Below are 24,604 nucleotides of genomic sequence, written 5' to 3'. Positions count from 1 at the left end.
CCGTGATGCCGTTATATGAAACATTCTCTTTTTAGACTTACTTTTTACTAAAGTCATAAACCTACTTTATTTTCTTATATATTGTTAATTTTAATATAATATTTTATTAAAAACATATCTAACACAACCGTATAAAAGTTTGAGCACAAGAATAAAGTAACTAAAGTAAAAGCACTCATTATGCAGAATCATATACATAATGATTTTGTCTCATAAGTATTTATGCATTTGTGTATCAGATGAGTTTGACTCCTTACTTAATGACTTTTATCTGTATTTATATAGCATCATTCATTAGAGTTATATTTTTAAACATGCAAAATAAGACATAACTAAGCTTTACAATATAAGTACAATATATTAATCTATATTATAGTGGAGCAGAAGTAGAGACATAGAAGTACTTAAAGTACCAGTGAAGTAAAAGTACACGAGTACTTTTTTCCCCCAGACTGTGCTCTCGCTCGTTGGCACTGGCGTTGTAAGAGTAACACTACCATATGCTGATGGCGTTGGCAGCCGGCCTTCCAGGCCCCCTTCTGGACATGCTCCAGCTTCATAAACACTGAAGGAGTTTCCTGTTCAGAAATGCAGAGTTTACACGTTGTCAGTGTATTTCTTGAAAATGCTTTCACAGGTTCAACCTGATGCTTACTGTCTCATGTAATACGAATTTGAAAAGAGAAATCCGACTAGGGCGAACTAAAGAGGCTCGTGATGTCGGCACATTAGTTACATAGTCTCAGTCTTTGTGTCAGTCAGTGCTTCGCTTCACTTTCTTCACTTGTCACATTTGTATACTTGTAAACATGTGATGACCAGTGTTGGGTTACAATGTAACAATTAGAGTAACGCATTGCTGTAGTCACATTACATTTTTCAGTAACTCGGTAACACATTACTGTACTTAGTTCAGTAAGTACACGGCTGTAACCATTATGTTGTTACTTGCATTAGTGTTTTTTCAGTGTGCCGCCTTTTCCAGTGAACTGTTACTGATGACAGTACCTAATTCAACGTGTGACTCTAGTTTAACAAGTTGCGAGCAGCAGCAGGTTTGTAGTGCAATAGTAGTGACAAAGCAAAGTATCCAAAACATCCAGTGACATGGCACAAGTCAAAATATAAGCAGTCTGGGTCGTGTTTTCTCAGGAAATTTAAAGTAAAAGTATCAAATAACTGTGTAACACGTTAGTATAACAATAACTAAAGTAACCTTGTAACTCTTCAGCAGCCTGCACAGTATTTGCCACATAGTAACATTGAAAGTGAAACAATTTTCTGCCTGGCACGTTGAACATTTGAGTGTTTTAACCTGTTGCTTACAGCTCCACTATGCAACTACGTCAGTAATTTCCATCTGTCGTTGGCGCTTCCTGTCATATGGACTGCAACCATGGCTCCATATGACAACCGATGCTCCAGCCATGCTCGGTTGATTCATTTGTTTACATTTGGGTTGCACATTACCTGCTGGTAGCATCTTTTCCTCCTTCGTAGTCTGGTGGGGTTTTTTTGTTTTGTTTTTGTTGCAAATGGTGAAACATGTTTGTTATTTTGGCCTTTATTTTCCAAAGTGCTGTGCTTTGTTGGAGGTTGCTAAGTAGGGCTGGGTATCGTCACTGATTTCTAGAATCGATTCAATTCCGATTCACAAGGTCCCGAATCGATTCGATCCACGATTCGATTTAATTCGATTCGATTCGATTTAAATCTGGGAAATTTTGACAGTCAGAGATATAATTCAGATCAGGACATTTACATATTTTTGTATCTATAAAAAGGAAGCTGACACACGCAAGACTTTATCACAGGTGTGAGCGTCACAGCAGATGCTTTTGTGTCAAAGTAGCTGAAGATAAAACACAGAAAAACATGTAGGTGATTTTCCTGGCCTGGGATTTTATAAAAATATTCTGCAGTACATCAAAAACGAAAGAAAACCATTAATTAATCAACATTACCTCTGACGTTACAGCGGTTTTATTAGAGACATGGCTAAGCATTTTGCATTTTGAATAATTTTAAAAAGTTTCAATTTGTTCAGTATTGAACAGCAGAAATGAGGTTTTCTTTTCGGAAGAATGTAAAAGGGGAAAAAACAGCGGCCGACAGCGCTGTAAGCAACGGCAGACTTGTGTAACAAGCAAGCGAATAATGAAGAAAGCGAAACTGTTCGAGAGAGAGGGGGGGGGAGAGAGGGAGAGAGAGAGAGCTGCGCATCGCAATGGAAGCAAAACAGTAAAAGAGTGAATTCATGACGATGTTTATGTGAAGCGTTTGGATCTTCTTTTGCTGCTGATTCGGTCAATATTGTTTGGAGAGAGATCAAACTAACAGCTTTAGAATCAGCGCATAAAGGGCGTGAACACAAAGCGCGGACCCGGATCAGCGAGCTGTCGGCTTTCAGCCCCGACTGTGAGAAAGGCGACATCTAACTGATTCTGATCCGCGGTTCGCGCTGTGTGTTTAAGTCTATGTGCAGAATCCCTGTACCTGCTCTCATTTACTGTTTGGTGGTTCTTGAAATTTTGTGAGATGTCACCAGAGATTCTGGCATTTCGGACAAAATAAATTTATATTAAAAAATCGATTCAGGATTTTAATGAATCGATTTTACGTTATCCAAGCCAGAATCGATTTTAATCGATGAATCGATTATAAAAACCCACCCCTAGTTGCTAAGTAGTGCTCTTTTAAGTTGTTGTCAGAGTCTGGCAAGCAGCTCTTGCTCTCAGACATTCCAGGACTTGCCTTGTTATGCACACTAGGGAAGTCATGGTGTTGCTATAACTAGGGCTGAACGATTATGGAAAATAATCTAATTGCGATTTTTTGCCCCAATATTGCGATTGCGATGCGATATGCGATTATTTTTTAAGGTCTTTGTCTTCTGTATTATTAAACAAAGACAAGCAATACATCATATAGTATGGCCAATACTATATTACATTAATTTTAAACTGTTCTTTCCTGGAAGACAGACCTCTGTTATGATGACATGAGGTGATGCATGAATTGATGACTGACATTTTTATTTAACTTCTTCAATCACAACAGTATATTTGAACATACACAATAGTTTATTTTTAGCTTACAAACATCTGAGCATAAAGTGCTGACAAGGAACCCTGGTGTAAACATTAAAATGAAAGTCAGTACAATGTGCAGATTGCAGAAATATATATAAAAAAAATCAGTGGCTTTACCACACTCAGTTTTTCGACATCTGTGAACTACTAGACAGTCATTCAATTGAAAAATAATATTAAATAAATAAAACTAATAAATAAAAAATACACACATCTTACTGATCTCTGCAGTCAGTAACATTACACATAAAGTGCAAACATAATAGCAATTGTATAAACACACACACAAACACGCCTTTAAAATTTAAAGGCGTGAAATTGGACGGTCTAGTTCTGATTAGCGTCACCGCTGTCTCGGTGGAGTTTAATAAACTCGGCCGTCTGCTTCTTGCTATCTAAAATATAACCAGACACTGGTGTAAATTCTCGACTGTCTCATACTTCTGTTTAATAAGTTTTCTGTTTGACGTTTAGTCAGCTGTGTGAAAACCAAGGAGGAACCCACCCGGGGGATTAATAAAGTTTTATTTTATCTAATCTAATAACTTTAATCTCAGCCAAACCGATTTACTCACGAACAAACAAAACACTGAAAAAAGCCCAACAATAACATTTTTAGGTTGTCTAAGTGACTTATATATTACGTTTAACCCGAGCAGCGAAACTCCGCGGTGATCTGAAAATGATGTGCCGGGAGTTGTGCCGTTCTCGGCCGCATCAGTAATCCTCGAGCTCCCGGCTAGCTGTCGAGCTGGTGGGTAGCAGACGCCTCTGAAAACGTCGAAGCACTTTTGCAAATATGGGATATCTTGATAAACCGAGCAGATATTTGATGTTTACACAACTACTTTCTCGCCTGAAAATATGTTAAAAGTTTATTTTGTGACCCAGAAAGATTAGTATGAGTAATTTTAAAACTTAGTAGCGGCCGCCATTGCTGGAAACTGGAGTTTGGCTGGGCCGCGCTATGAATTCTGGGATATGGTAGTAATTTGGACAGCCTTATAATCGCAGTATAATCGCAGCCTTTGCGGTTAGAAAATTGCACTTGATCATGTCGCGATATTATCGCAAATGCGATATATCGTTCAGCCCTAGCTATAACAATGATGTTCTGATATTACACTATTTCAATGTCACAACATTTGTCTTTAGGCCAACCGAAGTCAATAAGGCTGCTGTTGGCAGATGTTGTTGCACGTCCCTGACATGACCACCTCATGTACTCTAGGAACTGTGCTCAGTGACTGAAAAGATGATCAGAACGTAATTCTGAATTGTAACTCAAACAAAGACAGATTGATTCTCATGCGATGCTACAAAAAATAAAGAGAAAATGATTAAAAAATAGATGAAAACGTTTCTGTTATTTCCGGACTGATGCCAAACGTTAACATTAGGAGCTGGTAATGGCTCCTGTTGTAGCTGCTCTGTCTGAGAAAAGACACGCTTGTTGTTTAGTGGTTAAACAGCTCTCCACACCAACACTAAAGCCCCATCCCAGCTGTGAAGCATTAGGGTTTGGAGGTGCTTTGCTACCTTAGACCTGCATGCGTTGCAGGTGCAATTACGTCAGAATTGAGATGGGAAGTTTTCTTAGTTACTGAAGACATTAAATGTACAGTGTTTGTGTATTATTTGCTAGATTGTTTAGATTTGTGACTAGGATGATATCAGACCACACATAAACCTGGAAAATTCATTTTCCTGTGACTGTAAACCTTATGCATTCCAAGTCATAAAAACTCCTTGGATGATATAAAGGCCTTTTCACATTATTCTCATTCCATCCACTGACAGTGGGCTCTTTCTGTGCGAGCGAGAGTCCTGAATGGCTAGTCAAAGAGGATGTGGTTTTGAGGCGACACTGAGTTAAGTTTGCCATAAGATGTGAACTGTAAGTGACCTCTGAGACAGAAAAGCCCAGTCAGTGGCCAGGCCACAGGGCACACTTGAAGCAAACAGCTGAAATTAGAAATAGCTGCTTCAGCATTTACACCAACCATAAAGTCTTACTATCAACCCCTGAGAAGCTCTGCAGAACTCTGCATTGTAGCGAGTACACCAAGAGGCTTAAGTCTGCACCCTTCACATACATAAATATATGTAGATGTTACATAAAGGCTGACCCAGACACTCTAAGAGAGGCAATATTTTTTTCATGTGTCCTACATTAATAATCAATGTTACTGAAATTTGAGGCTAGAAACCCTCTGACATTAAATACCAGTTGTTGGCAGTAAAAATTTCTGAGTTGGCTTGAGGAAGCCTGTGTTTACCAACTTTTCTGTTGTGTATATCACAGACCCATTGGTTACTGACCACCAGCACCTCTAAACACCGTACCACTGTCTGCTGTGCTGTGTGTGCTGAATCAGAACAGTCTTTCGCCCACACTGCACAGAAACTGATACATTTTGTGCCAAAAGATAAGGTTTTTAGTCCAGTGGTCCTAGCTCGCCCCGAATTTCTTGCCAACTTCAGTCTCTTTGTAAACTCTTATACAACACGATACAATCAAACAAGGCCAGTCTTTGAAATTTAAATTTTGTCCTTTCGGCACTCTAAGGGAAGTTGGCCCTCTGATTTGCCTATCCCCGATCACAGCTAAGGGCCGGCCCTGTTTACCTTGGCAGAACAAGCTGCCTTCTGTTTTCTGCGAGGTAATCATTGTGGCGTCTTTGCAGTAGGCTGCTAATGTGGACGCCAAGCTGCCCATTTCCTAGAATGTGTCCCCAGTGTCCAGTGGATATGGCTGCTTTTTAATCAGACAGACAGTTTTTAATGCATTTATACATTACGCCTGTCTCTCTGTTCACTTCCAAAATGTAGATGGTAAAATCAGATTAAATAATAAGAGCACAGCTGTGCTAAAGCATCTGGAGTGGCTGCTTGCACTACGATATTGCTTCAAACTGATTGAAAACCATAAATCCATTTGATGAGACATGCAAAGAAAAAAAATGCAATTTGAGGAGCAGTGACAGTATAACAGGAGTGGGCCCCAAGTGACATTTTAGACATCCGCAGGATATTGCAGAATTTGAAGTATGATATAAGGTCGGTTGCTCAAATTCATTTCTCATTCAGAACTTGTTCTCTACGTGCCCAGACGATCAACACGTGACTCTGTTTTTGTCGTAGGTCCAGTTTCAGAAGATCCAGCAGCTTCGCTTGTCTCAGTCAAGGGCACAGTACTACGGAGGCTCTCTGCCCAACGTCAATCAAATCGGCAACACCAGCACTGAATTTCAGGTGGGAACTCGTCACCATCAAAATATACAGCACCCACACAGACTGCATTCAAAATGTAATAACACCTCTCTAAGACTTTAAGCAAAATGAAATATCATGGACTTGATAAGGTCTGTATGAAATCTGTGTGGAAAAAAAGCCCAGAGGTTTAACAGAAATACTCATTGTGCACTTGGGCCAATTCTTGTGCAGTTATGCTGCAGTGAAGTTGAGCCAAATTCAACTCTTTCACTAGACGAGCCTTATTTCTGTCTTTCTTTATATATGTATGTTTGGTCTTGGTGGAGCTCTGCATTAGCGCTGCAGCTGCATCAGTGCAGCATTGTTGTTCAAACCTATTAAGGAGGCCTCACAGGGCTAATGTCAGTTTGAACATGGCCTCAGGACATACTGGTGCAGAAACACGGGAGGTTTTAGTCGGTTTGAAGTTTTGAAGTTAAGCTAAAAAAGATTTCTTATTAAAAGAAAAGAAAAAGATGTGTGCTTTCCTTGAAATTGCAGTCCATCATGTGTAAGCTCTCGTTTTCATTGAGGGGTTGTTCAAGGTCAGCTGTGTTTGATGCCCACTTTTGATGTGCGGCTCAACTGCAAAAGCAGCAAAACTGTGTGCTGGATCTTTAGAAGTGCAAACAAGCCGCTCTCGAGAGCATTAAATAATTCACTCGAGTTTCTGCAGACTGGAAGAAAAACCAGGATAAAACATCAATGCTGCAGTTCTAACAGAGCTTTTCTGTCACACTGGGACGTGTATCAGTTCTCTGAGGAGTATCTGTCCTAAGATACACAAAGTCCAGGTAAAGGTGTCCCTGTTAGCTGAAAGAATGGCCTTTTGAGGTGGAGCTTTCCCCTCACTGACGGATAAAGCCTCCCTCACTGATCGAGTGCATTCGTCTCTACTGGGACTCAAACTAAATGGCTTCTAGCTCTTACTCGATTGTGATCATTTGTTAGCCCTAATTCAATTAAATGAGTGCAGAGTGCTTAATGTAATACTTGCCAAGGCTTTCTTAATCAGACAGAATTAACCCATTTAATCCCAACTTTTCCCAAACACCACAATACTACCATCACGTGTTAAGCCTTAACGAGAGGTAGAGCAGGGCGATATGGCCAAAAATATTTATCACGATATATATTTGAAAATTTGCGATAACGATATAACTGACGATATAATTGACGCAAGACAAAACAGAACTCCATACTAGCGAAAAAAAACCCCATCCATTTCTTTTCACTTAAACAAGCAGCTGTTTTTTATGTGCATTAAAGCTATATAAACATTTAACAGTGTAAAAGTAAATTCCTTGCTGAAAGTTTAACCAAAAGGCATTTCCAGTAGAAATGCGCTGACATATCCTGAGCATAACCATGTATAATATCCACTGAAGTTAAAAAGAGGTGCTTTGCTACATTAAACTGCATAAAAAAGTCAAATATGTATTTTTCGGACCATAAGGTGCACGGGATTATTAGGCACATTAAGCGAAACAAAGCAGTCAGATAAATCAAACTTTATTCAACTCACACTTCTTGCTTCCTCCACTTCTGTACTATTGATTCCTTAATGCTGTATTCTCTCACAGCTGCTCTATTCCCATGTTGTTGCAGTATATTAATGACTAACCTCGTATTGTGGATGGATTATCTCAGTTGTTCTCCTGACTGAAGTTTGGTCCGTTTACAGCATCCTGCCATGCGATTGCATTTGTCTCTAACCATGAAGAACCTTCACGTTAACTTTTATCGAGTGGAAAAAAGTTAGCGTTCATCCTCCAGCTTCACTGTTTATATTATGCTAACATAGCTGTGTCGCTAGCGATCACGTAGCACATCATTATATACCAGCTAGCCCAACTTCAGTAACCCTACAAACGTCACTGCTGTTTAGTTTCCTGTCTTCATTTATGTTGGAAGTGATAGCAGAGCTGTACGTTTGAATTTTTTCAGAAATCTCCCTGCCAGAACATGCTATATCATGCTTAGGTAACTAGCGAAACTAGCGAGCTAACTTCCGCTAACTTCCTGCTAGCTTCTAACTCCGTTAAATGTAATAAATTCTGTTTTCATGGATGCCTGGATGTTAAACTTCATAGTTACACCTGGTAAAGCAGCAACGCTGATCGTTTTATTAAAGATGAAAGAATTTAGACAGTTTTTAACTCTCAGTAATGCTGCAGTGTTCGTTTGACTTTGGGACCTGGAATGGGCGGAGTTTAGGACCCAGATTGCTCCCAGAATTACAAGCACCTTAGTCCAACAAATACGGCAATAACGACAGCCCGCTTGCATGTTCTACAAAAAAAGTGCTTTGTTGTGTATCTGATGGACAAACACCAAACCAGTTCCGCATCACTGAAGTGGCAGCATTTTTACAAACTAATTCTAGTTCATCTGTTTCACTCAACGATCCGCTTTTTCCCTTCTCATTCTCTGTTGCCACCATGCTTTTTCGGCCATGTGCGTATGAAAACAAAGGCACTGCGCATGCGCGTTTCACCCATATTATGTTGCGATATTTCATTTTCTTATCGTTGCCTAACATTGTACCGGTATTACTGTGAACGGTATAATATGGCCCAGCCCTAACGAGAGGTGGAAACGTCCTCTGCTTGATCTCAGCTGACTGGGGTGATAATCTGTATACTGAACTGATTTATTTCTCCACTAAAGTGCGACCTCTTAAACTCCAAAATTCCTTTCATAAGACCTGAATACTGCAAGCATACAAAACCTAACCAGTGCAATAATGCAACACTACTATCGGTAGCGTGGAGAGGATGTCACACAGGCTTAGTACAGCTGAGCATATAGCAAAGGTCCGTTGGGAGCATCTGGCTGAGGCCTCGGGCAGTGAGGTCTTTAAATCCCACCCTCAGTCAGAATCTCAACAATATTCCAAGGAGATCCTGAGTGCAGTAAGGTCTATGTCAGGGTGCTGGAGAGGGGAGTCTATCCGTTAGTTGAAGCTTGGATTCTGGAAGAACGATTTGGTTTTCGTTCAGCTCTTTCTCAAGGATATTCAAGCATTTGTGGGAGTTTTCCCAACTTATCTCCATATGTACACACAAAACACAACTAGTAAACTTGGAGATGGGATCCAGTTGCATTTCGGGATGTTTTGGGAAGTTGGGGTATGTGGTATTCCTATCATGTCCCTGTACAGTGGGAGCTTGGTTCATATTGTTAGCTACAAGTCAGACTTGTTCTCGGCGGGTTTGACTTTGCCAGGACTGCCCTTCATCACGGACTCTGATGTAATTTTATAGACTCTCTAGGTGCTCTCTTTCTAGTGCAGGCATGGGATGGAAGGTGTTGAGTTCAGCTATTTCAGGATCTCATCTCTGCTTTGGGTAAATAATGTGGTCTTGTTGACTTCATCGAGCAATGACTGCTAATTTGCACTGAGGCGGTTTGCTTTATGCTCTATATCTGACCCATTGCTCTCACAAATCACTGAGGATAGTGGTTGTGGTTCTCTAGGTGCTCTATGTCAGTGGTCCCCAACCCCCGGGCCTCGGACCGGTATCGGTCCGTGAGTTGTTTGGTACCGGGCCGCGAGAGTTGAGGCTCAGGTGTGAAATGTATGGTTTTCAGGGTTTTTAATCGGTTTCAGCGTTATTTTGTGCTCTGTTACCTGCCGCTCACTGTTAATGTCTGTAAGATGTTTAGTCTTAGTGTTTTAATTCTATGACCACATACCTGTGGTCAGAGCTGCATATATAGACATAACTACCAGACACTTTAAAGATGACTTGTATGAAAACAGATGGTTCGATCTTTATGTTAACATAGTTGAGTAACATGTCTGGGTTTCAGCCAGGGAATAAACAGCTCTAAACTGTTAAACATGTGACATTACATGTATTTCACTGTGGCACTTTATGTGATGAAAATGCATGGGTACATATTGGTCTCTGACAGTGTTTGTAGACTTTTAAAGGGGACCTATTGTGTGTATCTGTCACATTTTTCAATGTTGACTTTTAAATTACACACATGGCTAAAGTTTCAGATAATCTGGCTGCAGACTGCTCCATATGCTCGCTGTCAGGTAGTTGTTTTTTATGCACAGCAGCATGAGATGTCATAGAGAAGGGATATCTCTGCGTTGGTCATCTAAGGCCCACAAACCCCATCGACCTGCTGTTTAAACCGCTGGTTTGGGAGGAGCTTCCAATCAGAAGAAAGTCATCTTAACCAGAGGGGAAAGGGGAGGAGCTACTACTGAGGGCCAGTGACTGTGGCATAACTGCTCTAATAGTGTACAAGAGTGAAAATATGGAGCACAGTGAGGTGTAAAAGGTGTTAGTGATCACATTAAGTCTGTTCTGTTTAGGTGTACAACCTTAATTAACATGATTACTAAACGGCTCATTTCAGTTCTGCAGCACCTTTCACCAAGTGTCAGCAGCTCTAACTACATTTCAGGAAACAGCTTTTTGATGTGTGTGATGTGAACAGTTCCTTTGCTCTGTCCTTTACAGGGTGGCTTCCCTTCAGGTTTGGACTCTGTGAGAGGGACTCGCCACCACGGGCTGGTCGAGAGGGTCCACAGGGACCGCAACCGTATCAACTCTCCCCATCGCCGACCCCTCGACAAGCACGGCCGGCAGATATCCTTTAAAGCCTGAACGAACGATAGTTTCTGTGCAATACGGATGTTGTCATCATCATGAAAGGTTAATCGACGATGAGAAAGTGGGTGCTGTGGCTTCCAGGTGGTTTTTGTTTTGTTTGTTAATGGTTTGTGTTCATAGTGAGCTTTAATGTGACGACACTTACTGGTGTAGGCAGATGTTCTCTAGCCTCAGGAGCAGAATTAGTCATTATGCTAATTTCAAGTGTGACGCAGAGACAATGTGCTTGCTTTTTCCTAATAGACACTGGCAGCAGGAGATTCTCAGCATCGTCTGAGAGCACACTGAAGGTGTGGGTACATATGTGTGTGTTTTGCATGCACGTGTCGCAGTAAGTGAGACTTTCATGGTGAAGATGCAGGAGCAGAGCGGTGATTGTTTGACTCGTAGCTGCGACCTTCATCTCATCATGGAGTCTCATCACAGCTGAAATGAGCAAGAGAAGAGAAATCATTTCGTTTTATACGTCCTTGTAGATTTCACGGTCGGCAGTGAAATAATTCAGGATTTGTACGATTTTACGATGCACAGTTAATTATTGTGATTGTTTTTAGCAGTCAGCAATTACATGCGCGGTGTTTGTCAGGATGCATAACAGCTGCGTAGGCAGTTCACGTATAATAATTTAACTCATGAATGATGAGCAACCATTATAAGAGATGAGAGAAGTAACTTGGACAGACTGTTCTAAAAATGAATTTGCAGTGCAGGAGAGACGGCCCGATTCCTTTTTAGACTGAGCCTGTTGTGTGCTGTTATCATTATCCAACATGCAATCGCACAAAAACAGTAGCTGCTTCTAACCGATGACTGAAACATGAGTTTCTTGATGTGGATTCATTCACACCCAGTTTTTTATATTTAAATTAAGCATTTGTTCACACTTCTAGCAGCCCTACTTGTTTCTTCTTTCCCTGCCTCTGCACAGATGTTGAAGAGAAGCTCTTTATATATAAAAGTTTATATATCTATACTAACTGACTTTAGTAAGATTGCCAAAATAAAATCAATACTCTGGTTTGAATCAATACCAAAGTTGTTGTGCATCTGTTACACTATAATGAAACAAGTGGTAACTTGTGGGGTGGCTGCATGCCAAATATCCTTGGGCAAGATACCAACCTAGAGTTGCTCTGTGATGTGTCCACTGGAGTGTGAATGCTGGATAGAAAAGCACCTGCGTAGAAAAAAAACAACAACCTAGAAAAACGTGCTCGTACAGATGGGTGTGAAAAGCTAAATGAGCCCAGTGTAGAAAAGTGCGATATAAGGACCAGTCCATTTACTTTGTTTGTTAAGTTCTAACTTGGCCCTGTGACAGACTGGTGAAGACATTGTATGGATGGACACGTAGATGTGTCCACTGTTTCCCAGGCATCGTTTTCACTTGGACCCATTTATATCAACAGCAGCTCAACATATTTGGTGATTTCTTTGTATCTGAGCAAACAATGCTATCCGTAATCGATTTGCTAGTAGATGCCCTCATTCTTCTTTGAACCTTTTAGTCACTGCTAACCAGCTAGCTGCAGTCCTTCACACCCTGTGCTTCTCTATTGGCTGACCAAGTTGCTGTTGTGGTGGTGCTTGACATCATTTAGTGGCTTTTTCTAGAAGCTCCACAGTTATCTTCCTGCTGCTCTGGAGCGAGCTGGGCCCTCTAACCACAACCTGCAGGTAGACTGGTTCCTGTGGGCCTAAGTAAATATAACTCCGCACCAGTAGGCGGCAGGGTAAAGTGTCTTGCCCAAGGACACAACAACCAGGACAGAGAGCCCGGGGATTGAACCGGCAACCTTCCGGTTACAGATGCGCTTCCCAACCCGTGTTGCTAAAGACTGAAACACACCACACCTCTTCCAAAGCTTACGACAGCTTCATTAACTGCTGTATGAACACTGCCTTCAAAATATACACATTACATATACTCTCTATTTCAGTTAAGTTTTGCAGCTGTACATTTCCAGATAGGAGCATAAGCTGCACTTCCTTTTGATCACTTTTGTTTGACATAAAACAATAAAGTTGAGCCCAGTTTGCAGACCTTTGTTCTGCTTAACAGTTAAAGAGCTGTGATTGTGGTTCACATCAGCGAGCAGTAGAACAGGATGAGAGATTAGGATGGATAGCTTTGTTTGTTTTCTAATTTTAATGAAAGTTGTATACTGTAATGTAACATGTAACCTGGGTGGGGCCCCCGTGTTGATGTTTGATCTCGTAGTATCAAAACAAAAGCGGTGGTGTCAGTTCTGTGCATTGGTGTCTGCAAAGGTCAATAATGAGGTGTTTGTTGCTCAGAATGGGCCCTGTGGGACAGGAGGCCATCTAAGCACCTGTGCTTCATGGTCACATGGTGTCATAGCCTTCCTGTTTAATATCTGATTATTTCAATAGTAAAAATGTACATCGCAGTAGCGGAAATGAAACTTTAGTCAACAACACTGGTTAGAACTGCTGAGAGCCAAATCTGCCACTGTGCAGATAAAAAGCTGGGGGGAGGAGACATGTCATCGTTGCCCTATTAGGATTGAACAGTAATCTTTCTGTCAGCTAGGCTACTGATGATTGGTTGAACTTGAGCTGGAAAGTCGACCTTCTACTTACTCTTTACTTGTTACGTGGTGATTACAGGGGGCAGCACATCACCTTCAAAATAAAAATGACAAATTTGATGTCAGTCTGATCCTGACTATGAAAGTTGGAGATGCTGTCATCGTGACAATGGGACAAACTATGAGCCTGATCTGTTTGATTCAGTCATCAGCAGTGTAGCTCAGGTTGAAGGTATTCCAGTTGCTTTTGTCTTAGGCACAGTCAGGTCGTGTGTGTTGATACTGCTGGAAAGATCCGAGGACGACCTGTGCTGCACACTCTCTTTTTCTGTTTGTTACGTTAAGCAGCTTTCTCACCTTCATCGATACGCACATATATACACTCCACCTTTCATGTCAGCTCTACTGTTCACATTGCATGCATATGTTTGAGGAGGTGCACTCACACTGAGACTTGGAGCAGTGAAAGGAGAAACTAGCGTGACTGTAAATGACAGCTTAATGAATGCAGACTCACGCTGAGACTGGACCATTAGTTAAAATCACAAAAACATGTAATGAAGTGTGTCTGTATCAAACGACACCTGAAGCCGAGACACTTGTAGTGGATTGTTCTTCTGTTTTTAACAGTGGCAAATCTTTAAAATGTGATGGTGGCTCCAATAGGCCAGAGAAATGCAGGGTGGGCTGATTTTGAATGATTTTCCCATTTCAGGCTCACTGCTCATATAGAAGAAGGTTGTTCATTCATTTTTCCTCTTTGTGCGCTCCGGGCTGGACTCCTCCATTGTAGCTGTTGAAAGGTGTTAATCCAGTTTGACTGGATCATGGCCTCTCTGCTCTGTATCTGGGCCTGTCCGATGTTTTGTGTGAGAACTGATGAATGACACCAAGTATCTAGATTGTAAATCTGCCCCATGTCAATAATAATCCATGTGATACAGATTCTCCTGGAACAGCCGTCAGTCTCGCGTGGCTTTGCTTGAATTAAGCAGCTACCCCGTATTTCCAAAACAAAAGACCTCAACTCGCTGAAAGAGTAACTGTTGGCAAGACGAAGCGCCACCCTGCCCTCTCGCAGACAAAGCCAGGAACTCTGCATCAGCATTCAGGAGTAAATCAAATAATGCTGCCATTGTTTCATGTTGTTCAGCAGTCAGGTTGTTGGACAGCATGTTAGAGCATCCAGGATGGCGTGCCCTCTCTACTGTGCACCACAGCGTGTGTATAAAGGCAAACATGTCTTTCTTAAATGTTGTTTCACTGAGTGTTTTGGGACGGTCGGTTCTGTTGTTCACACCTTTTCTCTGCTGTACATCACTTCAGCAGGGCTTTGACCTGCTTCTTATAGACAGAACACATCTGCATATCTTTTATAATGAGGTTTAATTCTGACTGTTGTGTTATGGTGTTGATGTGTCACTCGTTTCCTTGACAAAAGCCTACATAGAGAGCTCTCCGTATGGAGCGGTGTACCTGTCGCCACCTCCGGACAACAACTGGAGAAGGTGAGTAGAGCCTCTGAGCTCCTGACAGAATGCTTATCGTCTTTTCTTCTTCCTCTAACTGGATCATTTTACAACAGGAACCATTTGCTCCTGCCAGTGTATTTCCCATATCAAGTCTGTCTGTGTGCTAGCTGTTATTTTCTTTTAAAGTCCAGACCCTAGCTATCTCGATTGAACACAGATCAGTGAGTAATGGCTGAGTGAGGTGCTGGAGCAGGCTGTTGGGTGGAGTTGTTGGCCTCGACTGTTTCTGCACAAATGTTTCAAGTGTGAAAATGCTGCGTTGGCCCTGAGAAGCCTGCGCCTCACTGAAGGTGTCTGACAGATAGCCTTTTGTTTTAAAGGTCATGCCCAGCAGCAGTCATCCTACTGCTAAGGGATTTGTGTTGTCGCTGCCCCGTGGTGCAGAATCACCAACTTAGCTGAAACTCTGTCTCGGCATCTGCTGGAAGACTGAGCTCTGATCGTGGCTGCGTAGAGCAGTTAGTGTGCTGGTAGACAGCTTTTTCTCTGTGTTTACAAGGGAGTGAATTATGGGCCTGTAATAGAAGAGCTGAGCCAAGCTCCTCCCTTCTCACTCTTTCAGTCTTGCTGTGTTTCCACACTTTGTGTTTTGTATGCCGTCTTGGCCGGCTGCCGATCAGCCTGCCTCGTTTTCTTCCACAGCAGCGACGCAGACATTGGCTCTGCGTTGCAGTGTACTATAACAGCTTGCGCCGAAGAACTGAATAAGGCCCACGCCCTTGCGTCATTGTTGATAGCACAAAACAGGTTGGCTGACAAACGTCCTCGCGGAGCAGCCAGACGTCAGCGCACTCGGAGTGGGCGTGTTTCTTACTGAGCCATGTGGCACAAAGAACTAAAAGCAGATTCGTGCATATAATTTCGGCACCGCTGCTTTTGTCTCAGACCTGTTCGTGGTGAATGGTTGAGCTTGTGAATTTAGAGTATGAGCAAACGTGACGATCATTTTGACGTGATTCAGTCACTGGACCTTCTGGCATGAAGGCGCACACAAGTCTATGAACGATAATGTGAACTCGTCAATCGATTGAATGAATCTTCAATGGGTTGTGACTCAGTTGTGCTAGAGGATTTTTTTCATAGTTTCTCTGTTTATAGGTGCAAAGTACTCAATCTAAAATCCAAATACTCTTATGTAAACTGCCAAAAAACCCTTTGTTATGCTTGTGGTCATTTTTCCTTTCGTTTTCTTTTCCTGTTCCCTCTTCGTGCCCCTCTGCAGCTCCATCAAGTCTCTGCAGGCCAAATCGAGCCTCCTGCTCCAACCTGCAGCAGATTGCTGTCACAGTGTGTAACAGGGATAAGCTTCCCCCTCAGCAGTGGATTTTGGCCTACTTTACTGTCACAGGCAGAGGAACTACGAGTACCATAATGCTGGTTATAAGGCGTACCATAAGTGGAAGCACATTAGGCAAACTCTGCTGCCCAGTTTGTCTCAGTAGAGCTTGAAAGCTCAGAGAGCATCCCTGTCCCCCTGCTTAATGTTCGCATGTTCACCTGACATCCGAGGGCTTTACATGTGTTTTCATTTGCTTTTTAGTTCTAATGATGTAGTTCATCATTCTGAGATTTGTATATCTGGCTGAGCCAAGACAAACAACAACAAAATGCTAAGTAGCCTTCCTGAATTTTACTTATCACAGTTTCCAGATTGTGGGTTTTGAAAAGCTGATAAGAAGTTTAAATGTTGACTTAATCCATCAGTTTATTCAGAATATTGAATCTGGCATCGTAATAATACTCGGAAGATGCTTATAACCGTCCATGAATGAGGTTAATCAAGGTTCAAGGTTCTTTAATACAAGAGCATTTAAGATTTAAGCTACAAAGATCCAATTTCAAATCCCTTTGAGGATCAGGGGCACGCTGTGGTCTCATGCCAGTGCCACTGCTGAAAATGAAAAACTGTAACGTAATCAGATCTTTGCAATCAGAATAAGTTGCTCTCAATGTTTCATATGATTTAAGACTGAAATCGATGAAGTAAAGCTGTTTCTGCTGCTCTTCTCTTTGATCAATATATGATGTTAGATCAGAGTAAAGTGCTTGGGAGCCATAAATAAGGACCCATATTAGCCTGTCCCCTCTTAGTTTTCGTTTTTCTTAAACATACCGGTATGCATATTTGTACTTAAACAATGGAGAAGTACTTCTCTTTTTTGACTCTGCACACAACCACGTTTTCATAGTCACTTGTTGTCATTTGCACGTGTCTGCGTTTGAGACGCCTCGAGAAGCGACAGCGGTCATCTCTTGATGATAATGCAGCCATAGCTATTTTACAAATCAGGTCACGGTCCTTGGACCACCTGCGTTTGGCAAGTGTCCTCTTTCTGTAAGCTGTCTGTGTGGACCAAATAAGTGAACACAACACAAGCTCCCCTCTGCACTGTCACTGTTATGCTTTTCCTCTCAGCCTGCTGACGGATATGTAGCTTGGATAAAGACATAACACATGATTGGAGGGGAAACAGGAAGTGTGTTTGGCCTGAACTTGTGTCACATTTGGGAAGCTCTTCTTCAACTGGTTGGCCAGGAAGTCCCATTGAAGAAATTTTGTGTGTTGCAATCCTTTGCAAGAGGCTAATGTTCATTTGTTTTCCATATTTAAACCCACTCAGTCTCATCCAAAGACCCCATCTGTGGCTAAGGTTAATAAGCATTCATGGAAATAGTCTCAGGCCCTTGTGTTGTTACAGTCAGAAGCAGATCCTCCAGCTAGACTGTCTCAGGGGAGAGTGGGGTGGTAAGTGTTTACAGCGCCAGCTACATCTGCACTACATTACTGTTAGTCAGTTGTGGAGAAGAGCCACAAAACACTTTAACCGTTTCGTTGCATTAGCTCAGCAGTGTGTTCGGTTTCACTGCTTAAAATCAGCCGCTCAGAAAGGACACACAGCAACCAGGAGAAATCTCATCATATTTTGCTGAGTTTTTGGTTTGATGTCATGTGCTGCACTGAGTAAAAGTTTGACAACAAGCCCAAACATGTTGGCAGAGTAATAAAGAGCAATGGTGAGGGCCAAGAAGAGCAACATGATTCAGTCCTGAGCATGTGATGGTAGAACACGGTCTACATGTAATGTATCTACATACAACCTTGAGTTGGTATACGCTGTGGAGAGACCTGTGTTCGATTGTAACCCAGCTTCTATAAACGTTCAAACCAAAAAGCAAAGCAACAATAAGAGGTAAGGTGCTATTACAGGGGAAAAGATCACTGTTAAGTCAAATATCCACATGTCAGTTTGGGCCACTGTGTTTTTGTGGTGGTATAAAACTAACAGCTATAAAGCTGTGAATACGTTAATGTTTGAAAGTGTCAGAGCTAGCTACAGTAGCTTTCTGACAGCTAACATATAGGGCGCTAAAATAATCCTTAAGGTGTTTCGGAGCTTAGTTGCAAAGAATGGATCCAAATTAGGGAAACTTGATTTCCCGGGAATTGTGTGTGCGGCGCTGTCGGCCTCCGCAGAGCCCGATCTTAGAGTACTTGAAGAGAAAATCTCCAGATGAACTGTGGCAGGTCTGGATAAAGTGTGTACACAGCACAGAGTACACACTTTACCAGCCGCTGTTAGAAATAAGATGGTGTTTTAATAAAAGCTGCTTTTCATGAAAATGATTGAAAAATATATATTTGCATTCATTAGCACATCTGTCCTCTTGTAAACAGATGACTGATGTTGAGGTTTACAGACTCTGTTACATAAGCTGAGGGATTGATTGCCAGGCATGAGAGAAATGCAGGGGAACAGAGCTGTTCACATAGCCTTTAACCGCCCAGTGACCAGCAGTCTGGCCAAAGGAATATTTTATCATCTCTCTGGATTTTCTTTTTCTCTGAGGGGAAAAAGAGTTGTATCCTAATGCGTCCATCTGTAGTGAGTTGAGCCAGGGTTTTTGATATCCACCATCTGTCCTTCCTACACACCGACACCTTTCTGAACAGTCCAGTGTTAAAAAGGTGCGTTGTTTTTTTTGTGTGTGGGAAGACTGCTCTTAAAGGGGGTTAGTTCCTACAGATGCTTCAGGCATAAAACCTGAGTACAGCTCTGGGTCCCTTTGGAGACCATCTGCTTCAGGGTCAGAGCATCAATGCAGTCCCACGCTCTGCTTCTCTTCCATGCACCCATCTTTGGCCTGCTGTTCCTGTACCAGCCTCTCTCGGGATGAAATCTCAGCCCAGGCTCCCAGGAGGCTGCAGTGCAGAGAAGAGGACTTAAATTCCACCGCAGTCTCTGTCGGAGATGTTTTGTGACGATTGCTAAGGGATTGTGCCCTCGGTCTGATGGCCCTGGTGGCTGCTGCTTTTTCTATGCATTTATTGAATGAGCTGTGGGTTTTTTGTGTATTTGTTTCAACTAAACAACTGCTGTCTCACCTGAAAACTGCGTCATGCTGCTGCTGTTTAACACAAACGCCGGTTGGCATTCACATGTACAACATGGCATTAACATAACCCGTCTTGGATGAATTTAGACCGGTCTGCCCTTTTTAACAATCACACGTATTTGTGCAAGTTAAATATTTGTTGTGGGATGGGTGGGATGCCACAGCTCATCTCCATTCCTTTGCCTACGTCATATCTAAATATAGCTACAGGTTGTACACCCTGCAGTAACAGCCAGGTAATGTCGCACACGTAGTGTTGTTTGTTGTTTTTACAGTTGCATGAATGCAGTAAGTTGTCAGGTAAGTCTGGAGGTTTGCAGACCTTTATACTCACAAAGCTTAATAGTAACACTAATCGTGTTTCCAGCACGGCACTCTGGGTGTTGGTTTCCTGAGACGCTTCTGTCACAGACTGTTGGAGGTCAGAGGTTTGTCTTAAACTGTCAGCGTTGCTAACATGAGTAAGTGTTGCGTGAACATTTGTGCTGATTTGAGAAAACATGATTCCAGCCTACATCATTGTAGAGACATCCTATGATACGATATTGTCACAATACTTCACTCACAATGTGATGTTATTGCGATTTTTAATGTTTTGCAATATACCAAGAATTGTAGTAACCACAAAATTATGGAGTCAGTCTGCTATAAGTCTATTAGATGGGGTCAAGTCGGCAATTACATGCAATCTATGTGTGATACATGATTGACAATCACACGTGTGTTGCTGTCTACACAGACGGAAATTCTCATTTTACTGTTAAATTTGTGCTCAGTTACCTTCCTGCTCAACCGCAGCCTGTTGAAACTCACTCAGCCTGATGGCAACATGCTGGCAATCTGTGTGCGTTTATAAATGAGAAGTTATTTGCATCAACAAGCTCTGAGTGAGCGTAGTCAGTCAGACTGCAACTGTTTGCCTCGTGTCAGGCGTGATGAGCCTCTTCAGGGCTTGCAAAATCGCTAGCCCGACGTCCTGGGGCTAGTGATTTTTCCAGTCGGGCTACCAAAATCTACCAAAATCTGCCTTGCCTGTCGGGCTATCATAGGAAGGAAAAATATATGTCAATGCTTTTGCATTCTTTCAGAAATGTAGCTGGGTAATTATGTCATTGGCATCGGTGAGCCACTGTCAATATGTGACATATTGAAGTCGCGTTTGAATTTGCGCTTGTTTTTTGCTTTCACTTTGCAATCGTGCGAACTGTGTATAGAGAGCGACAGCACTGATTGGTGAGTGACGATAATTTGCGCACCAATTCCTCTGACATCGTCTTATCAATCGTTAGCTTACTATGCAAACATGACAAGTGAAATCTCCCGCAGCAAGCTTAAACATGTGAGAGGTTGATCGCGCAGAGAATCGCTGAGCGTTATGTGAGTGAGTGTGTAAAAGCAGGAGGATATATATTTTAGTTCTGCTGAGCCAAATAAGACAGGTCAGGGTGAAGAAGTGACAGTCAAAGAAAAGCTTACCACAAAACGGAAAAGTTATGACAAATCAGACTATAAGGCAAAAAGAAAATGCAGCTTTATGGTTTCATGGACAAAATAATTTCTGTGGCTGCAATATGACGAGCTAAATAACCAGGGCTGCACATAAGTGGTCCGCAGGTGCTCATTCGCTGTCAAAATAAAAAACGCGCACAAGATAAGAAGTTGCAACGCGTGTTTGCGTACATAGGATTTTCTGGAGGAGGACAGACATTTGTTTAGAACTCTTAAAGATGTCGAAGAAGCTCCTTTAAGCAATTACTTTGGTTTTCCTCCACCTCCAAACAAATGTCAGAAAGAGTCCGAACCACAAAAGAAGCATGTATTCTCGGAAAAGTGGTTGCAGGAGGTGAGCTGGCTTCAAACAAATGATGAACGCACAGAGATGTGGTGCAGAATGTGCCGTGAAAATCCCACTCTAGCGGACAACAACAGTGCTTTTTATATGGACGCAAACGCGCGTTGCAACTTCTTATCTGGTGCGCGTCTTTTATTTTGACAGCGAATGCGCACATGCAGACCACTTATGTGCACCCGTGTAAATAACATAATGTTCTGCCGGGTGTGTTGTTGGTTTTATTCGATTTCTGAGTCGACAAGCGCCTTTGTTACTGGGACCAGTCATTTTAAGAAAGGCCCCCATTAGAACCCATGAGAAATGCAAGTAATGCATTATTGCTCAGTTTGCAATATCTTTCCCAGAACAAACACCAATTGCAAATAACATACTAAAAATAAACCTGAAAAATCTGTTTAGAACAGCATACTATGTTGCAAAGAGTGAACTACCACTGGCAAAATTTAGCAGTCTTTGCAAACTTCAAAAAACAAATGGCCTAGATCTTGGTTCCACTTGTCTCTTACCCGTGACTTCAGTGGAAATTTCAAATTCAGGATCTGACACAGACTGATTCATGTCCTACACAGTTCTTACAAGTTCATAGAAATTTCTGTTCAATTAGAACCAAGTATTTGAGTTGATGATTGTAATTTTTATATAATGTTGTAATTTGTGTTTCAACAATTTTTTGATTAATGTTTTGTTTCCGTTACAATATTATACATTAAAGTATAATATTGTAACGGAAACAAAACATTAATCAAAAAATTGCTCTCTTTTTTTTATTCGGGCTACTTAAATGTATTTTGGGCTACCAAAAACTGAAGAGTCCCTGCCCGAAGGGCTACCAGGGATTTTGAAATTTTGCGAGCCCTGCTCTTGTTTGTAGTGCTCCCAAAGTATTTTCATGTATTTAATAAAATCGATATTTGATGTCCCTGCATTGACATAGTATTGCCACCAAAAAGTCTCACTGAACATATTGTAATGTTCACTTTGAAGTTATTGCCCACATTAAAGTTGGAAAGAGGATGGGCAGCTTGCTAGCTTTGGAGCAATGCTAGCTTTGCAGTGTGCTCCACTGGTTTCCAGTCAGATCCACCCTGGATTTTTTTTAATATCCACTTTTAAAACACCAAGACAGTCGGCTTGAGACGTCACGTAGGGAACCCAGTCAGTGTTGTCACAGGTCTGCACTGGTGCCCTTTGAGAACCAGCCCACATTATGTCAGTTCTGAGAACTGATTGTTATGTAGCCACAGTAGCAGAGGTCGAATTCCTCAGAGAAAAAAGTCACAGCGGGCTCTCAGCTATATCTTAAGCCTAACTTGGACAGTGAGAGGAAACGTTAGCCTTCACACAGACAAAGTCCACTCAGAGATTCACTGCCCAGCAGGTTCGAACCCAGGCTCACACGTCGGGCAGTTAAATTCTGTCTCCCTGTACTGAAAGTGAAGATGTGGCTAAACAGCTTGTTAACAAAGTGCCTGACGTCATTGTGTTTCTGGTTGCTTTGATTTTTGGTTTTCCAACTATTTCTTTGATGGCAGCTGAAAAACAGGAGCATGTTGTTAATATATAACGCTAGTGGTGCAACAGATCAAATATCTCACGGATCAGATCAATTTTCGGATCAGCAAAAATGAGAAAAAAAAAAAGACAAAAATTTGACTCGCCATTTACTCATTTAAGTATTTTTTGCCTATTAAAAAACATTAAATTCAAGACTCATTCCACGCACTTATATAAAAATAAATTAAGGTGCAATATGGACATTATGGACCATGCTGGGCATCCTCTGCACACGGTCATAAACAACCAGAGGAGTCTGTTCAGTGACAGGTTGCTTCTCCCAAAGTCAAGAACCAGCAGACTTAAAAACTCCTTTGTCCCACACGCCATCAAACTGGGAGGGGAAACGGGGACAGAGGAGGGGGGAACAAGTAAGCTGTAGTGCCTTTTCACTGTGCAATAGTTTTTGTTAATATCCAACGGTGTAATAGACTCACAATACTTGAAATGTGCCGATCCCTTGTATTCTTATTCTTATTCCTGTTTATACTATTTATCCCCTTTGTATTCTCTGTATTTATATATGTGTAAATATGGTATATTTCTGCTCACATTCTGCAACTTCTGTTGCAGAATTTCCTGGAGGAACCCACCCGAGGGATAAATAAAGTTTCATCTAATCTTATGTAATCTATAGGGCAGGGCTTTGTATCTACCACTCCGCTGTGATATAACAACGATATAATAAAGGTCACGTAGCTTTCCGTTGCCCTGGAGGTCCACCCATTTGTAGTTAGGGCAGCAGAAGATGTCTGTGACAGTTCAGCCATAACTTTAAACTTTTCCTGCTCACACATGCTTGGAGCGATCTTGTCACTGAAGTGGACGCACAACAGGATATCATAGCATGGCTCAAGCACGTTCATCACAGTTTAAACCCCTTGTTTTGCACAACAGAATACGGCCTCCCGTCTGCAGCTAAACACCCCAATAGCTTCTGTAATAGCTTTAGCCCGGTCGGACTGGGCAGCAAAGGGCTGCTTAAATACCGCAAACTCCTCTGCTCCTCCACTCTACCGCTTGACAGACTGACCACCATACACATTTTTTTCTTTCTTCTTTTTCGAATCTTCGGATCACGTGCATGCCGAACCGTGGAGTGGGATCGGTTCGGATTACGGATCAACCGTGATCCGTTGCACCACTATATAACGCTAAGAAAGCATTCCACAAACATCCCAGCCAGCATGACTGGAGAGAGGGTGGTCTAGTTTATTATTTATTTATTTTTAGTTTTTAGTTCTTTCCATCACAGTTTAGTATTTTTAGAAGAGTAGCTGTGCCAGTTGGAGAAAAACAAACTGTTACTACTTCCTTTTACGTAGAAGTCAGGACCCTTTTTGATGAGCGCTTTAGGACAAAATCTACTCAGTCAGCGTTCCCACTCCATCGTTTCAGGCTTTGACGACTCTGTTTCTCGTCGTTTCCTCAGAGTGCTGGTTGCACGTGTGAGAGGTTTATAAACCTAGCTTGCTTCTTGTCTTTGTCTTCATTTTTCCTTCCCATCAGTCTTCAGCCTGTTTTGAATTTATCCCCTCTTTCCATTTTCCTCCGAAATAAAGGACTTTTGTGCTGGGTCTTGAGTGTTTTCCGAGGTCTTTCTTCTTTCCATGTGTATGCCAATGCAAATATGTCACATTTTTTACAGGGATATTTTCTCCTCTTGCAGAACTTTAAGGCTGGAGCCAGGGGTCTCTGCTTTTACCCATTAAATGTGTCTGTCATGCTTTTCCTC

General features: G+C 41.9%; 1 protein-coding gene across 2 annotated transcripts in view; it reads left to right on the top strand.

The window, feature by feature from the left end:
* crtc3 (CREB regulated transcription coactivator 3) overlaps window positions 1-24,604 on the top strand; it is a 46,582-nt gene that overhangs the window by 1,087 nt on the left and 20,891 nt on the right. For both annotated transcript variants that reach the window (XM_085461258.1, XM_085461252.1), the window contains exons 2-4: window positions 6,237-6,347; window positions 10,832-10,963; window positions 14,986-15,044. In XM_085461258.1, coding sequence (XP_085317384.1) covers window positions 6,237-6,347; window positions 10,832-10,963; window positions 14,986-15,044 — 302 coding nt within the window. The remainder of the gene's footprint in view (window positions 1-6,236; window positions 6,348-10,831; window positions 10,964-14,985; window positions 15,045-24,604) is intronic.

This window comes from Copadichromis virginalis, linkage group LG1 (genome assembly GCF_057382275.1).
Source record: "Copadichromis virginalis isolate Kocher_CV1m ecotype Utaka linkage group LG1, C_Virginalis_male_GT1.1, whole genome shotgun sequence".
Lineage (NCBI taxonomy): Eukaryota > Metazoa > Chordata > Actinopteri > Cichliformes > Cichlidae > Copadichromis > Copadichromis virginalis.
Note: the sequence above shows the minus strand (reverse complement) of the source record. Positions and strands in the feature narration are given on the sequence as shown.